This window comes from Anopheles maculipalpis, chromosome 2RL, assembly GCF_943734695.1.
Source record: "Anopheles maculipalpis chromosome 2RL, idAnoMacuDA_375_x, whole genome shotgun sequence".
Taxonomy (NCBI): Eukaryota; Metazoa; Arthropoda; class Insecta; order Diptera; family Culicidae; genus Anopheles; species Anopheles maculipalpis.
In genome coordinates, this window is record NC_064871.1 from 68,398,655 (window position 1) to 68,412,733 (window position 14,079).

A 14,079-nucleotide genomic window follows, 5' to 3' on the forward strand; every position below is an offset into this window, starting at 1 on the left:
GCAGAAGCTGAGAAGAAGAGAAAGGAGAAAAACTATTCGTTCGTTTTCCCCCTTTCTTCTGTTGGTTTATTATTTTCTGTTCCCAACAAAAATCAAACAACCTACAAATCGTTACAAAACACACACATACAGCACAGCAATGAAAATTAATGTCCCTGGCGATATACGATTGTTATAACCTTAACACAGACACACAAGCGTTGATCTTTTACAAATTTGAGAGCATTACGGAAAATCTCACCATGTGCCCTTAATCCATTGCCATTGGTTTTTTTTTTTTTTTAATGGTAGCGATGATGCAGCTACGGTTAAAATGTTACATGATCCTTGCACGAAAAAGAATTTAACTATAGATTTATATACCACACCAACGATCACACATGCACGATAAAGCAAAACACAAACACACAAATACTATTCAGATACTAGCAAAAATTTTGATAGCGTTTTTTCTGACCTCGCGACAGTATAGTTTTGGACACAATTCTCACGAAAGTTGAACACAAGCAGGAGAACACAAGAAGGACAGACACAAACAGCGTTTGAGATCTATTAACCCTTTTTTTGTTGTTGGTTAGAATAGATAGAGCACAATACTATTAGGAATTGAAATACGAATCGTACATTTTTGAATCATTCTTACTGTTTGGGGCGCTTGGATTCCCATTATCGTAATATAACAATATTTTCGAATTTACTATAACCAATTTTGGCCCTTTTTGAAGTAGTAGCGCAAAAAAAAAACAAGTACTTGACATTGACAGAGAGCAGGCAATATAGAACTGATCCGATTCCGGCGGTCAAGGATATTTTAATCCCCCCCATCCCCCATTGGTGTTTGAATAAACTAGATGGAGACGCCTGATCTTTCACCGTCCGCAAGTATCTGCGAAACAGACGATGAAGGCGAAGGAAATATGTCTTAAGGTTAGAGCGCAAAGTACTACTAACAACAACGAGTTACTTAATACGAGATGTTCGAAAGCATCAGCATTACGTGTGCTGTGGTCGCTGTGGTGCAGTCACTTGCGGCACTGCACAAACTAGTTTAGAGAAAGAGAGATATAAAACGAAGAATAATCATACGATATTGCGAATAGTAGTAGGAGGGCAGGCACAAGGATGTGGTGAGAGCGTAACGACAGCAGGTTATAACAAATGCCAATACTTATTGCAGGATGCTGATACTGTTAGATTGTACCACTTTATAGACGACATTATTATTGTCAGTACTAACGCGCGCGCATATATACTAATATAATAAATAGACACGTAAGAGGCGAACCCTGATACACGACCACCTCCATTATTCAAGGAACCGGACACACATACACTCAAACGGTACACGTTTTATCTGTATGTTTACACTCTCACTTACAACATCAAAACACGTACACGTGTCACTAACACTAGTTTTTTTTTGTGTCTCTCGGTTGACTTTCTAACGAGATCCATTCAACATATTGTGCTTTTTACATCTCTCACTATGTGTGTGTGTGCGCGCTGGATGCTAACTTTATGTGGTTGTGCATTCGTCCCGAGAGTAAAATTGGCAAATTTGCAGCTAGTTTAACTTTCCGTTTAATTGTTGTACACACCGATAGGAGAAATATGGCAACCCTCGAAGACGCACGAAGGATAGGAGGCAGTTTTTTTTTAAAGAACACTCCCTCCAAACCCAGCACAACTCGCGGCAATGCCAAAAACAAGGGGGTGACAGTGTGTGGACCGTGAAGGAAACCGATGACGGCACAGATCAATATGGATGGACTGACAACAAACACTGGAGACGACTGCTACTGCTACTACTGCCCACGATTACTTACGTACTTCGTACATACACACAAATATAGGTGATTACTTATAGACAATGGAAGATGGACAGGACAAACAGGACGTACGTACGGACATGCGACGACGACGGTGGACCACAGACAGATAATGGAATGACTGTCGAGAAAGACTTCCTTAAAGTGTGTTTTGAAGGCTCATCGATGGTCTCATCTTGAGCACAATTAAACTCGCCAAACAAACAATTGTACACTCTGGAACGAAATCTGCTACGGATGAATAGAATAGTTTCGCTGTTCTGGACCATTTTGACACAGTGTGAAATTCAATACGACTTTCCGAACGAACCATGAGAGAGAGAGAGCGACCATCATCACTTCACAACACACTTTATGCTGGATACATAAATTGCGAACAAAACACAAACAGATACTATCGCATTAAACACGCACATACATCCATATATACAAAGAGACATGACCAGGGCTCCCATTTTGTCTGATGAAGAATAGCCCGAGGTTTTTTGGTACACATTAATGAATGTTGCAGGGAAAAGAGATGTATTTTGGTGAAAATAAAGCAAACATGAAATATGAAACACGCGCTGTGGGATTGTTCCCATGCTGGGTGCACAGTTTGATTTAGGTCGCGTTGCCCCTGCCCTGCCCTCCCCCTTGGTAGGGAAGAAATTTAAGAGAGAGAAAAAAACCCGGCCGATAGGATGAAGCCGTCGTCACACATACAAATACTTTTGTTTCGTTTGTTATTGCTGAAAACGTTCTGGATATTGTTGGAAACGTGCCTAAAAGTGTTCGTAGCGTTAAATTTGGATTTCTTTCTTTCGGCATACACATACAGGATATACTATTTGTGTAAAAGTTTTATTGTTTGTTTCATTAAGCAATTTTAATCGCTCTTAAGTTCTGATTTGCTGTTAAAGTATGAGTTTGCGTTTGGCGGCACAGTGGTTTCTCTTTGTTTTTTTTTGTTGCTAGTGTTAGTATACTATTGTTTTTTTTTTAACATTTCATTTGTATTGGTAACTAGTTGCATAATGCGTGTGTACGTGTGTGCGTGTGTCTTACTTTCCTGTGTACGTTGTTGTTGTTAATAGAGAATGTTTTAGCAATTTATGATTGTTGTTTTGTTCAATAATCGCACGCGCACGATCGGGTGATGAGAGTTGTATACTGTTGGACTGGCTTGGTTTGGCCGCACGCGTATTGTTTAGAGAAAGAGAGATTCTTCGTTTAGAGATTCGTACGACCCGACTAGATGAATGAATGATCCTTCAAATAACTCTGTTTCTTCCTTTGGCATTACATTTTTGAAAGGTCGAAACACGTGACTAGACCCATTGGTCTCGTGTGTGTGTGTCTAAATGGATGTTTCGTGATAGATTTCATTGCACCTTTGCGTTGAAATGATTAAGATTGTTTCTGCATGGTGTTGTCCTGAAGATTTTACGCGTATGTCTCCAATCTTTTTATATCTTTTTAACAGTTGCCATCTTTAAAAAGAACTGACTAAATCGCTCGCTTTGTGCGACAATACTGTTGGCGTTAAAATTAAGAATGACACAGTCACATGGTGGATACTATGCAAAGAAGTATTATAGAGCATATAGAGATCCTGATGTGGTTGGATGGTAGCATCCCGATGGAACTCATCCGATCAAATACCAGAAAGTCACACAGTCAGATATATGCGAGCAATCGCAGTGCCCTTACTATACTATACTACCCCAGTAAAGAGAGATGAAGCTAAATATTGTACCCACGAAAGAGAAATCTATTGCTAGCACTAGTACTTTCCACCCGGTTTTCCTCCCGATGATTGCGCCCTCTCCTCGTTGATGTTGTTACTGTTGTTGTTACATAGTTTAAGCTGTAATCCTTAATTAATGATTAATTATTAATCTGTCCCCCGCCCCGGTGCACGTTGTGTTTAGTGTTTAAGATGGCTGCAGCAAGCAAAAATCGATGTGCGAAAAGCAAAGCAAAAAAAAAGGATAGATTGGGAATGCGCTAGATAGTAGAAGATGGAAAGAAAATGCGGAAAGCAATGTTTGTTTGTGTAAAAGGCCTCTCAGGCACTCACGATTGTTCGTAGCAACATGAAATGCGATTTGTTTCGGTGTTTCCGATAGCTATTTTGTTTTCCCCTCTTGTTTAATTTGTGACATAGCTCAGTCAGCCCCCGTGTGAGAGGATATCGTGTGAAATGCGTTTGTAATTATTATTTATTTACCTGTGTATACACTAATATAATTATGCCGCCCGGTAAAGTGAGCCTCCCTTAGCGCTCTCGCTCCCCCGTTCTTTTTTGTTATGTACGCTAATATTATTTACACACTTGCATGTATGTACCACACACACACACACCCAAACGCGCGCGCGCTTTTGAGAAAATGATACGGATTTAATAAAGCTGTACTTTTTACTTAGTAGTGTGAAGCAGGGACATACCGTCTAAATGCGTTAACTCTTAAGGTTTAAGGTTCAATTGGCTGGCAGAATAGCTGCACAAAGAAAAAAAAAACGAAAACGATTTCCATCCGTTTGCGCTTAACGCACCCTCATCCCATTCGGGAGACTACTTTACTAACACGTGAAAAAAAAATGTCGTTTTTTTATTTTGTTTCTCTTAGCATCGTTTTTAGTATATTTTGTAACAAAGAAAAGAACAATATATAGTGTGTTTTAAAACAGCAAATAAAAATGAAACAATGCAAAGTGACTCCCAAAACACACAGACAATTTATGCACAGAGCAATGCAGCCACGCACACGCGTCCTTTGTAGAATAAAACATGAATGTATTTTCCCGGTGATTCTTCCAAAAAAAAATTTCAATCTGCTCCACCGACCCTAATGTACTGGGCAAGTACACTGGGATCGTTTTCTAACAGAACTAGCAGCACTAACGTATGCATTAAAAAAAACGTAGATTGATTTTATAGACTTTTCCATGCGAAGAACATGTGTGTCTTAGCGATAAACCCAAACCAATGGAAGGAAACAATGTTTCCTCGTTATGAGGATGATTTGTAGCAGCTAGGGCACCTGCAGTTTCCGATGCTCACTTCTTGAGAATGGTCTGAAAATCATATCACCGATTCCGGCCACCTTATAGAATTGTCGAAGATGTGATGCAGCAGAAGTTTGCGAGGAAACCAAGGCTTTGTTTGGCTGGTGGTTTTATTGTTGCCTAAATGAAGGAGCTTATCCTAGATCATATTGACCGATTCTTCTTTTTTCCGCATACCGTGCCATCCAATGGCTTATAAAATTATTAGTAGCTTGTAGTTGAATAGCCATTCCTCACTTCGAGGGATTTGATTAATTTGACCTCTATCGAAGGATATTGTTCAATCATTCTGGATTCTGGATCTGTATTTTGTATCTCCACGGCTTACGTAATGTTAGACAATTTCCAAAAAGTCATCTGAAGCCTCGTGGCAATATTTTTTAATAGTATTCTTCTTGAATGTAGAATTCTATCCAAATTTAAAGCAAAGACTTATTCAAAATAATATTTTTTTCATCTCAATTTTATATAAGTCTATGTTGTTTTTAATGCAAACGTTACTGATGCGGGTCCTCCTTTAAAACGCAGCTTGGATTAACATAAATCAAGAGAAAGGCATCGTAAAGAAACGCTCAACTGGTGTATGTTTAACATGTGTGGCTCGCCTGTGGATTGTATTTATTCTTTTCCCCCCACCCTTTAGTTGTATGCTCGACTCCCAACAACATAAAAGCAAAAACTTTTAGTTCACTATTGTCGTCTCTCGGTAGTTGGTTGGATATTCTCCGTTCGCAAGGTCGCCCGTCCATAAAGGTCCTTCTCTTTTGTTTTTTCGGTGGAATGGCAATTCTGTTAAATACTAAGACTGACTGACTAAGTGAGTGTCAAACCATGTATTGCTCGCAGTGGAAATCGGTATGTTTCTTTTATGTTTGGTTTTTTTTTTCAATGCTGAAATGATACTGTCCAGTTATTTACAGTGTTTTTTGCTCGTGTCGATATCTATGTGTATCTCTTTTTTCCTCTAACTGTTATTGTGTTTTTTGTGTTATCTTTCCTTCCTTTTTATGTCATATTTAATAAAATTTTATTTTCCTCTTATTTTCAGCTAGATATGTACAAGTAATGCAAATAATAATGTATCATTTTGTTTTTGTTTTCTTTTATTTTGTGTACGTAATCTTTTAATGTTTGTTTAGTTTTTTTTTTATATTTTAGACAAGGAAACACACTTACAACACACACATTACTAACCACAGAAAGCTGCCGCAGCTGCTTCCATCTTTAACTGGTCTATGAACCTGGGAACAAGAACATACTCTAGGCTTATACACTCGCAGAAGCAAGAAGCATACGTAATCAGGAAACAAAGATGATCGAACCATAGATAGGAAAAGGTATCCGTAACTAAAGAAACTCACGCAGCCGATAGAAAAAAAAGGCCGTACGAAACACGCACACGCACACAAACATTTCAAACACTGCTCAGAAGAGAGATATGGGGGTGCGCTGGTCGGTGTTGATGGTGAGAGGAAACGGGATTGAATAACTAAAAGCAAATCTAAATGTGAAACCCGGCAAAAATTAGGCGACCCAAAAGAAGAGTGGTGTAAAAACGAAAAACCGAAACCGCATAGTACCAATCTGATAGTGGCTGATAGGGATGAACTGCTGCTGTACAGTGTTCGTACGCTCGTTTTGTATGTTTCTGTTTGACTATGTATGTGTTTGTGTCTCTGCATGTGCACTACTACCGCGAATGCCTTGATTTTGAACGTGATGAATAACCGCAAGGCACTACCGTAATCTAAACGAAAAGAAAAAAAAAATCTCACATATTAAACACACATGAACGAAAATAATAACACAGAGAACATAATACGGGGTACACGCAGATGTGAATAGCAATCATCAAAATCGTGGCGATGCATTAAGGGTTTTTTTGTAGACACTCGATTAGGTGTACATAGCAATATGTGGTGGTTGTTGTCTACTGGCACTGAATTTTTGCCTAGACCCTGTGTGATCGACCTCGTTGAACATCGTTCAATGTTGTCTAATCATCTAACATCCTTGTTTCCACCATCATGATCGTGTCCAAATAAGCATTCACGTGAGAGGGAGGATGTATTATACAAATATGATTTCTGTTTCCATTCGCCCTGTCGTAGTGTATCGTAGGATGATTTATATTTTATGATTAAAAAATCGGGTCTTTAACTTCTGGTGGCATTTTTGGAATAGGAATTTTTTCTAAGCAACATTTTTATTTTATATCGCTAGTTTTTGTCAGTAACATTCTCAAGACGGACATCGGAAGCTAAAAAACGTCTTTCAAATGGCCGTCTAATCGAAACGTCTAACGTTCTGGCTATATGGCGACCATTAATATTGGAGTCAAAACGTCCTGTTTTAAATGGTTCATCGTTGGGATCGATTTTACCTGTGCCATCTTCCAAACTTCCTATTACAATCTCTGTTGTTGGTCATTTTTATCTCTGAGAATTAACAGAAAGGAACAAGGAAATGATATTTGAGGAGAAATGTTTGAGATTTTGAGGAATCTTGAACCATTTAACCTAGGATGTAGTATACTACAACCAGTAGTAGAACCTACTCCTCAGGTATAGAATCTCTGTTGATCTTCAGAGTATGAGGGGTTGCCATCACCCAGTAAGAAAACCATAGAATTGAAGCTTCAGCTTTTGCAACATTCACGAATTTGTCTATTGAACTGAACAGTTTCTCATGAGGCTGTAGGATTATCAGTTACCTCATCTGGCACTACAATATTGATAAGTCTTTTGGACGTGATTTGTTTAACACGCCTGTGACGATTGACAATCTTCCTTGCCAGCGGTCCTTGGACCTCAACTTTTTGCATTTCGTTCCCTTAGGACCTTCCCGTAGCGATGATGCGATAAACTGTGTCCAAAAGACGTCCTAGGTTTTTGTGTTGTGCTGGTCTTGTGTCTAACTTTTAGATCTCAACCTTTTTGGATTTCGTTCCTCTAAGACCTTCCCGCAGAGACGTTGTGATGCGATAAACTCTGGCCAAAAGACATTCTAATTTTTTGGCGATCTCCACAGTGTAATTCTGTGCTGGTCTGTGCGTAAAACTCAGAAGAGTTTCTATGATAGTGTTTGCGCGTTAATACAAAATTCCCAGTTTTTAGTTTCCAACTGGAAATAAATCATTATTGATCCAGGTTGTCTAATATGCAAGGTTTAACTAAACCAAACTAAACTCACGATCTCGATACACTAATAACGTCTTTGTAAGAATGTCACGAATGAAGTTAAAGACCTTCCAAATAGTTCCTTTAGCATACGTAAATTTAAGTAGAAAGATTCCCAGAATCTTATCATAGATATGCCACCATCACCATGTTTCATAATTGATGTTCCCATCGTAGAGATGTGTTGATTCATCATACACACACACATACACAAACACACACACACACATGCGTCTCAAAATCACAGTGAACGTATGTATTATATATAGCACCCATCCCATTAGCAGTAGGTGAGTTTATTGTTGTGTCGAACCGTAATTGAAAAATTCCAATTCCGAGCTGCGTCCGACCTGACGTAACGTGTCCATCCTCCGGTCGGTGATGGTTTGTTAGGATCGGTTAGCAACACAACCGGTGATATCTCGTGTTATATGTGTTTAGTCTATGTTTTGTGTCCACCCAGTGTCTCACGCCAGCCTCCTTCCATTTGCTGTGCCCCATTCCATAGCGCATCATGCCTGTCGTATGTATGTTGTTATTCCTTTTTTCATCAGTAGACGGCGGATGCGTAGCGCCATTGCCAGCTGCTTTCACTCCCGTTTGCTCACGATGATGATGATGAAGATGATGCTCCGGTTAAGGATTCCAGCTGAACGTCGTGTGCCTGCTTAGAATGGCTTGCAGTAATTTGCCTGCTATTTCGGGAGGGCAGAAGAGTGATACCAAGCCGCTGATTGCATCTCTGCCGTCCATCACAACGTCCAAAGCACAACGTGATCGGGATCTTCATCAGTTGAAAAGCCTGGTTTTACTCTTTCTTTGTGCCGGTTTAGCCTAATATACAGCAGTGAGAACTTATGGGATGCTTACGCCATAACCGCAAATTGCAGCCTCTGCTCTGATAATAGTGAATTTTAGTTGTTTAAACAAAAAAAAAGCCCTAGCCCGATCTTAGCATCAGTAAATGTTATATTGCAATTTTTAAAAACTCTTTGATTGTTATTGATTGTTTCCCATCGCTAATCCATTACTGCTCACTAACGTGACTAAAGGCGCAAATAGCGTGACATAGAGGGAGTGCATCATCACCAAACTCCTGCGAATGTAAAGCATAGCATAATTAGTTTAGAACCGTAGATCCGTTCTGTTGTAAGGTGTACAGAAACACGTATAGTAAAAGTATATTAGCTCTTACCACCACCATCATCACAGCATTTAGTTTGAAAACACATGTTAGTTTCGTGAAAACAACCGGCTCGTCCATACTAACAACACGTTGCTTGTCCATATTTTAGACTCCTGTTGTTCGATTTTGTTCCCTTTACCGTTTGTTGTTAATGCGTTAAAGTGCGTTAAATTGCGATATGATAATTTCTCTTCCGTTTTTTGAGTACTTCATGAATGGATATGTTTTCATTTGCACCACACTAACTTGTAACATACATACTCCCTTTTTTCCAGTTACTTTCGATCTGCTTTTGCATTTTCTACCTGAGGATATTTGTATGTGTTTTCAGTTCCGATCTGTATTAATTCCTTTTCCGTTGTTTGTCGGTTTGAAACACGTAGCGTGCCTGCTTGAGTGACTAATTTTTACTATTATTTGCTACGGAAATGAAATCAAATCTTAAGGCTGCATATACGGCAACGACGTTTTCATCTGTCCTCGAAAATGTTTTGCTGAATATATATTGATTCACTGTGTAGTGCGGAACGTAGAATTGCAGGCAGAAGCTCTGGTTTTACGTCGTTCGGAAACAGAATGGAAACATTTAGTTACGATTTTTACGTTGTTTGATTTTTCTTTACAACAATGCTGTCTCCTTCACTGTAAATCTCCCTGTATGTTTCTCTGCTGACAGAGTTAAACAGACGCTAAACAGATATACACACACACACACATGAACACATGGACACGCATACAGAGCCTTAAGCGACCACAAAATAACAATGTCTCCCAATGCACACACACACAAACTCTTCGATGTATGTTACCCAGTTTCTGCCCTTCTATCGATGTGTCTCACTATCTTCTCCGTGTAACGTTCTCAGATGTGATTAGTTTCTCTACTTTTTTCTTCTGTTCGTTTTCTTTGTTTTTTTTTCTTATCTTTTTTGTATCTCTCTTCAATTCTTACCCAGATCAGTTGTAATTTTTTATCTTCTTGCTTAATTTATTGTCGTACAATTTCAGTTTCAGTTTTCTTAAGCTCCTCTACTGTCCTGTCTAAATTTGACAACTGTTTAGTATTGTTCTAGATCGTTTTTACCCCTTCTATCTTAAATGTTTTTTTTTCTATTTTCCTCTATCTGATCGTTACCCTTTTTCTTGTGTACTTTTGTTAAGCTCTCCTTTTTTGAACCTCTTTAAAGTGTCCGTAAAGTACTCAACTCCATTTGCTCTACTTGTCTTCGCCTTAGACACCATGAATACAATGATTGGTTTGCCCGATCGTAATTGTTGAACACATTCTTATACTTTTTTAAAATTGTTTTTACTTTTAACTCTGACCAACAGTTGGGTTTTTTACTTTCTACCTACCAAACCTTTTTTATCCACCTGAATGCACCAACATCAATTGGTTGTTTTGTTTAGAGAAGCATAATGTTAATACGCGACAACGTATTGTGGAACTGTGGTATCATTTATTATTTTTCAACTGGTTTCTTCAACGCACCACCACCGTGCGGCAAGACACCGTTTGAAAGCAATAAATGTACCCCAACAAAAATGTAAAATCGATAAAACAATACGAACAAACAAACAAACAATACAGAAATCCATTTTCAACCACAACTCGTAACGCTAGAAAAGCAAAAGCAAAAAAAAAATCTGTTTCTACTTTATTTAGTTAAACCTGTTATTTCGCTGTCTTATTTTCTATCCCGTTACAATCCTTTCCAATCAGTCCTGTACAATGCTTCCAAACCCGCCCCCTTGCCATAAACTCTTTTCTTTTATTCTCTTCTGTACCTAACTGCTTCGCTATTTTCTCCATTTTTTTTTTCTCTTCCATTTTCGACTAGGCTTTTGGTGTAATCTCCTATTGGAACGAAATGTTGCTATAATGGAAAAAAGTAGCATTAAATTGACGGTTAAAGTTTTTTGTTCGATGAGATTCATGAAGAACATGAACTTAAAAATCGTTTCTATTTCTAAAGGTCCTTATTTAAACACACTTAAAACGATCTTCAAATCATATTTTCTTGAAAGCTAGAGTCTGAGGATAGATGCATCACCTATTTAGCAGGACATTTTTTAAGTTTCCTTCATCTGAACGATCCTCCAAATTCAAAAACGGTAGTCATGAATCCTGTAATTCTTTGCCTTATTCGACCACATTAAAACTCACTTGAAATGTTCACTGTTCAGTGTTTGTACTTTGAAGCTCTTTGAAATCCCGATTAGCTCTTGTATGTGTGTCTTTTGTGTAGAATCCTGATAGAAACAGATAAATATATCCCTAAAATTGACGTTGCCCTTTAAAACTGAACTAAAACTACCTTTTGTGGCACAAAAAATAGATTCGTAAATGGTTTTCCATTCCCCTTTTTGCTCCAATTACATGGATAAACACTATTCATCCCATGTACAGCACATAAACGCAAAATTAACTTGCATTTGAGTAATGTTGTACGTGTTTGCACTGTAAAAATGACGAAACTAGTTTTCTACTATTGTTTCATGGGAAGAAATCATCCCTCAAGACATTCTCTCTCTCCACGAGTTCCAAACGAGATAGCAAAAAAAAAAAAAGGCACCACACCTTGTTTTTGGCTGCTCTTTACTTTTACTCTTCATTGCCTTCCTATACCTATCCTGTGCATTGATTATCACTGATAGTACTATTTCTACCTTTTTACAATGATCTTTATTCTACTTTCTTTTTTTTTGTCTTTCCTTTTTCCTTTAACCTATTTGTATTTCTTTTGCTTGTTCGTTCTTTCACAATTATCCTTAGTTACTTATCTCTTACCTCAAGCCCTAATATTTTCCCACTATTATTTTTTCTCTTTCTCTCTCTCTTCTTCTAAACTCTTCTTCACACTGCTCCTTCTCTGTTCTCTTCTACGCTGGTTCTATTTTCTGCGCACGCTTGAAGGAGATTCGCGGTTTGCATGATTATACTTGATGATCGTAATACCCCCGTATCTCCTTCATGTCTTCTTCTAATCCCTTTTTTCTATATAAATACACATATATATATAAACCTTTCTGTATCGCTATCACAAACTATCCAACCCTATCTCTTCTGCGTATACAATCCCTCCACCAAACTAACCCCAGTGTTCCCCATTCCCTTGTGTTCCTTCTACCACCCCTTGATCCAACTAACCCCACCCTCCAACCCCTTCCCCCAACCTCTCTAAAAATCTAAAATCGACCAGTCTGAATTATACTGAAATTTCTCTCTCAACTTTCCTTTCTTTTAATTTCTTACAGAGAAATTCGCGGTATGGACAAAATCGACAACAGTCTAAAATCAGAATCCTTCCTTTGCTCTTGAATGTATAACATGAGATCGAAAAATCGCGATATACAGAGACAAGTAACACACACACACTCAGTGCAAGCACATAAAAACGATTCCGTGTGAGAGAGAGAGATAGATAGAGAGAGAGAGAGAGAGAGAGAGAGAGAGAGAGAGAGAGGCAAAGAGAGATAGGGAGCAAATGATGAAGTGTGTGGCCGCGGTGTGGTCAAGAACGGTGATGTGCGACACTACTACTGACTCTGTGGACTTTTGTGGCTAGGGGAGGGGGAAAACCCCCGGTAAAGCGTTACCGTAGCGCAAAAGCAAACGTCTAAAGGTCTAAAGCTTCAGCTGTATAGAAATATGCGTGCAGAAAATATTTGTAGGTGCTATATACGAGCTGCCAGTGTATCTAAAAGAACCAAACCAGAATAGTAAGCAGAAGCAGCAGCAACAGCAGCAACAGCAACAACGGCCGCAACATCATCAATTGACAGATGCAGTTCATAAACACACACACCACATAAAAGGATCCTGTGTGCGAGAGTGTATTTGGTGCACGTTGCTAAGTAGCCACATCCAAGTAGTCCACCTAACAAATCGAAGCGTTCTACACGAAGCGTTAAGCATTTCTTCATATACGTTGGCTGAAGCCGTTGATCGTGCTGGATGCTTTGGTTTTATCTTCGCGTTCGATCCGTCGTTGTTGGTTCATCCCGGCGTAACGCTCGGTGCAGTTAACAACCACCAAAGCTGGGAACGGACCTTTACTGGTGTTTACGATGCTAAAAGCCGCTGCGTTCGAGACGGAGTAATACGACGTGTGACATGGTGCAGCGGTAAACAGGTTAGGGGGCATACAGCTGGTACATAGAGGTCTTTTGATAGCGAAAGTATTGAGCAATAGAAAAGAGAAAAAAAAAGAAAAGAAAACGACAAAAAAACCAAGCGAAACACGCATCGTATTTTCGTAGATAAATGCATAATATCGTTTGAAGAAGAAGCGTATAATTGTTATCAAAACAACAGCAAAATCAAGCGAGCGAAACAAAAATTTAATTCACACAGCTCACACAAACAAACAAAAGAAACAAAAAGAAAAGCACACACACACACATATGCAAACAAATGTAGACGATTATTGAGAGTATTATTGTGTACCGTTCGATGGTTTTGTTCTGAAGAAGAGACGTGTAGGCTAAAAAAGAAAAATTTAATATAAAAGAACTTAATACAAGCAAGCAGCAGAGCGTACACACGTCACGATCCCGCGACGATCACACACGGAACACTAAAAGGGGGTGGGACGATCGCGTAACGTACGTAACGTTTAGTTGTTTATTCCCTTCACACGCTCACATCCACACACACACACAATCATACACAGATAAATTAAAAAAAATCGATTGTTAGTTAAGCAAAATTACAAACAACTCATACCGTATAACTAGGCTTAGTACACTACTAGTGCACTATACTTTAAAACCCCTAAAGCAAATGCAGGCTCTAGCTAGTGTAGCGTGTAGCGCATGCGTTAGTAAGGAG

The 14,079-nt window shown here is 38.8% G+C and overlaps 1 protein-coding gene across 5 annotated transcripts in view; it reads left to right on the top strand.

Annotated features, from left to right (window-relative positions):
* LOC126568777 (plasma membrane calcium-transporting ATPase 1) overlaps window positions 1–12,578 on the top strand; it is a 16,520-nt gene extending 3,942 nt beyond the window's left edge. For 3 of the 5 annotated variants that reach the window (XM_050225400.1, XM_050225403.1, XM_050225404.1), the window contains one exon: window positions 12,504–12,577. In XM_050225400.1, the coding sequence (XP_050081357.1) occupies window positions 12,504–12,541 (38 nt within the window). In that variant the 3' untranslated portion in view covers window positions 12,542–12,577. Of the gene's footprint in view, window positions 1–12,503 lie in introns of all 5 variants that reach the window. The other 2 variants (XM_050225401.1, XM_050225402.1) reach the window with 2 other exon arrangements.
* The last annotated feature ends 1,501 nt before the right edge of the window (window positions 12,579–14,079 follow it).